Genomic DNA, 4,680 nt, shown 5'->3' with positions numbered 1-4,680 from the left:
TGGATAACATGGTCATCAATGGTGAACCATATTTAACCATCATTGATCATTGTCAATCCTTATCACTATTGGCTTATTGTGGTCACCAATGGTTAATTCTCATCAACCCTTGGTCAACCATGGACAATCCTCATCAATCTTGTCAACCACAGTCAACCATCATCAACCATAATCAACCGTGGTTGACCGTCTTCAACCATTATCAACGACAATCAACAATAGACAAACTTAGTCAACTATATGTTGACCATAGTCAACCATAGTTAGCCATCATCAACCATGGTACGTCATAGTCATCTTTGGAAACCATGATCAAATAAGGTCAAACCATGTTCAATAATGATCTTTATGGTCAACCATAGCCAACATGGGCATCATGGTCAACCATGATTGGCCAAAGTCATCTATAGGTAAACACTAACAACCTTGATCAACCATGCTTAACATAAGCTCAACTATGGTCAAACATGGTCAAACAAACTCAACCATTGTCATACATGGCCAAACATTATCACTCATTGCTAGCCATGTTCAACCATATGCAACCTTAGTTAGCCATAGTCAACCATGGTCAAGTCCACATTGGTCAACCATGATCAACCATGGTCATATGTAGTCAACCATAGTCACCCTTGAACAAGCATGGTCAGCGCATGATCTACCATCTATATCATGGCCATCCACAGTTAGAATGGTTAAAATGGTCAACTTGTGTTTCCATGGTTGTACATGATCAACCATGGCCATCAACTGCCAACATGGGCAACCATAATCTTTCATAGAAAATTATGGTCAACCATGGTCGAATTTGTCAAGGCATGTTCTTCCTTTGTCAAACCATGATCATCATGCCCAATCGTAGTTAGCAATGGTAAACCATCATAAACCATACTCAAACATAAACAATAATAGTCAACCATAATCAATCATGGTCAGCTATAGTTTGATATAGACAAGTATGGTCATCCATATTCAATAATATGTTGACCATAATAAACTTTCTTAGATCATAGTTTGAACATTTTATCGGTAATCAACCATGGTCTACTGATTCTCTCCATATAAACTAGCCATGGTTTAGCCATCAACCAGCACAACCCCATTATATCATTAATATATGCCAATTAACACTATTTTCCTTAGTACACTGACATTTATAATTTTATAAAATGGAAAATGGTACTAATCTATCGAAATGTTCACCGCCGAGATGATCAAGCAAACGTGCAGTGCCCGAAAATTATTGAACATTAATAATCTCATTAGAACTAGTTTATGAGTCCGATGTTACTTTGTGTGCCTTTTATTTTGTTTGACTGGGTGGTATCATGGTACGAGACACATGATTTTTCTTTATTCGCAGTGTTGACTAGTTTTGTCATGCATTCGTCAATTCAGTTAGTGTGTTACTCTGCATTTATCAATTCAGTAGTTCGATTCTAAAAACATATGCAGATTTCAACCTCGAAAAATTTTACTGGTAAAGACACATTCCTTGCTATGGGAGTCCAATGCTAGCAAAAGATATTGTTGCCATGCAACTTGTACGAACCATGTTCCTGCAATCAATAATTTTCAAGTAACACAACGAAATATCTGATCTGATCATTGATAGGTCATAAAAGTTCTCCATATTAAAGAAAAGGGCAACCATACATACTGAAAAACAGGGGCATCGTTAGACATCGTTGTATGCTCGTTAGATACCTAAATTTGCTATCCATATAAGTTAAGAGGATGGCAGGAATCGACATAAGTTCAGGGGATGATCAAATTTGCAATTGACAGAATTAACATAAGCTCAGGTATAATGTAAAACCCAATGAATCCAAGTAGCAATACTAAGAATGAGCAATGAGAATGGTGAATAGCTGAACTACATAATACCTATCTCGTGGGGGCAGAAGCCACCGCTATTTCATATATTTTCAGGATTTCACGTCATGGGACCGATCGATTATGGCATGAATATTAAAGTTTTTCCCATACTTTGTATTTAATGGCGGAGTTGCTCCCACGCTAAAATGGTTTGCAGTACACTTGTCACCACGAAGATACATCCCACAAACAAAGATACTACAACCCATGGCTTTGAGAAATACTTTTGCATACATTCAGCATACCAGATTCTATAGCTTCTGTAGAATTTTATGACGTCTTCAATAGCAGTGTCTATTGGTTCATATTGGCCCCCTTTTTCATGTCCTTCCCTCATTCTATTCCACATATTGGCCACTTCTTGGTCAGTGCCCAAGTGATGGTGGATTATACCATATTTTTTCAGCACCTCAACGTCCTCAGCTCTGTCGATCAACTGGTCCATCAATTCTACATAGCACATGATCGGTTTCGTTTTATCCGGGCAAACGTATAAGTCGAATGCCAACAAATTCCTCATAACAGTATCTGTTCTCTTGTCAATTTCAATTTTGGGTAAGTGAAACGTGCAGGTTTTGCCATCGAAGCGAATTTTGTGGAGCGGCCCTTTGAGTGCAGCGAACTTCACTCCTTTGTTATCCAGAACTACCGCTCTTACAGGGAGGTCCCTTTTGTTCTTCCTCATTTCACTGCTTTGACTACGACCTGTGCTATGCGGAGAGCCGACAATACTTCTATAGACAAATTCTAAAATATGTGAACTCTCCTCAGTAGATTTAACCGAATCCTCCCAGTCTTGCATGTCTGGAAAAGGGGACAGACTGTGCAAAGCCTTTTCTAGAATTGAGTTGAGGTCTTGATTTGTACCTGTTCGGGCATGAATGATCATGTCTTCAAGCATCTTGTCCTTTTCTTTACCTGCCTTCTGTTGAGGCATCTTCTCCTTTCCTTTGCCCGCCTTCTGCTGAAGCATCTTGTTCTTTTCTTTACCTGCCTTCTGTTGAAGCATCGTTTCCTTCATAGCTTGATATGTTTTTTCCTCCCATTGGATGATCATATTTAAGGCAAAGAAGGGTATTTGATTCTGTAGCTTCATAATATCTTCCTGAACTCTTATAAATGGCTGTAGCAGTAGTTGTAATAATCGAGCCGCATTCTTTTCTAAATTTAAAATATATTCCAGATCTGCGAATGGCTGGATCTCCGTAAGGCCTAGAGATCTTTCAATGTCCGACATGGGGGATATCTCCCTGAAAGAATTTTAAAAACCAGAAGCAAAAATCAGTGTCTTTTTAGCTACCAATTTTGGAGAGGAGGAATATGAATAAATCAAGGGGTTTTAGTTAATGAATTTCTGACATATCAAATGTGGGTTATGTCAATATAGGTTAGTGACATATTAAGTCATACTCTTAATTTGGGCTAATTTGGGCTAATTTGGGCTAGTGACATATTAAGTTATACTCTTAATTTGATTACATATTGAAAAATATTTTTAAAAATCATATTATCTAATACACTTTTTCAATTTAAAAAATATTTACCTTCACTAAATATTATAAGTACCCATTTTTCATTAGCATTTTTTATATCTTTTATATTTTTAATAAAAACCTTTTACACCTATATATCCCTAACATATATATCTTTTTCCATTAATATATATCCCAATACCAAGACACTTGATGTAGTATTCTTACTCCCGTAAAAACCCATGTAATAAGCTCTACTATCAAGCCTAAACTATATGCAAAAGCTAATCCATCTAAACTATATGCAAAAAACTAATCCATCATCTAAACTCTGGACTCAGTTGGACTGTAGAGCCCCATGTAATAAGCTCTTCTATCCATCCTAAACTATATGCAAAAAGCTAATCCATCCCTCTTAACTCTGGACTCAGTTGGAGTGTATGTAAATAATTTAGCCCAACGTTCTTAACTAATTTATTCCAACAATCTATTGTGAGTCCATATATGAAATAAACCAAGCGACATGAATGTACTGGGGAGAAATCTGACTGAAACGGGAACCCATACCTCAATACTTGCAAAAGGAATATGCCATCTAGAGCCATCATCGAGCCCAACTTCCCAGCTTCCGGAAAAGAATCAGTGTTCGAATACCATTTCCGAATCCTAGTAATAAATTCATCGTGCATCATACTGTCGAGCAGTTTCTGGAAATCGCTGACTCTATAGGGATATCTGCGACTAAGGAGCTGTTTCTTATTTTGTTCGGACTTGTCAAGATTAGGCTGACCGAAATGGAAAGGGCCGAGAGAAACTGTAGACGGCTCATAAGCTTCCCGCTTCTGATTTAGCAGTTCAACCCAATAGGTTGGCTCAGGTTCGGATACAGGGATGTCGATGGCAATTTTATTGCCAGAGTCGGCTGAAGACTCATAGAGATTTTGAATCCCGAGGTCGGCCATGATGCGGCAAGGCAGAGTTCGTTCTGGTTCAAGGCAACGTGGAAAACCAAAACAAATGTGATCAGAAATTTAGAGATCCAGTGCTCGAAAGGCATGGGCGTGGGTGGCTCTTTTGCGATAGACTAGATAGCATATTAATAAGAGAGATTTATAAAACAAATGTTCCAGCTAGTTTAGTTTTTATTATTTGTGTAAGTTTAATATTGGTGAGGTTATATCATCTTCATGTTTAAGAATAATATTTGAATAAGACAGGGAATTGAACTTAAATAATATTTATGAGCTGTTTAATCGCACAAAGATACATATAAGATTGTTGCTTTTAAATTAATTTTAATTTAAAATTATTTGTTGGATTCTCAAATTTG

General features: G+C 37.3%; 1 protein-coding gene across 1 annotated transcript; it reads right to left on the bottom strand.

Annotated features, from left to right (window-relative positions):
• Positions 1 to 1,996: 1,996 nt before the first annotated feature.
• LOC149227035 (putative UPF0481 protein At3g02645) lies at positions 1,997 to 4,312 on the bottom strand. Its single transcript, XM_089380380.1, has 2 exons — positions 3,918 to 4,312; positions 1,997 to 3,128 (listed from the first exon to the last, which is right to left on the bottom strand). Exons 1-2 carry the CDS (start codon positions 4,310 to 4,312, stop codon positions 1,997 to 1,999), a joined length of 1,527 nt encoding a protein of 508 aa, XP_089236506.1.
• Between the last annotated feature and the right edge of the window lie 368 nt (positions 4,313 to 4,680).

The sequence above is a fragment of the Pinus tabuliformis genome, chromosome J (genome assembly GCF_031772625.1).
Source record: "Pinus tabuliformis cultivar Carrire ecotype Pingquan chromosome J, CPIR1, whole genome shotgun sequence".
Taxonomy (NCBI): Eukaryota; Viridiplantae; Streptophyta; class Pinopsida; order Pinales; family Pinaceae; genus Pinus; species Pinus tabuliformis.
This window is presented reverse-complemented; position numbering and strand designations above follow the sequence as displayed.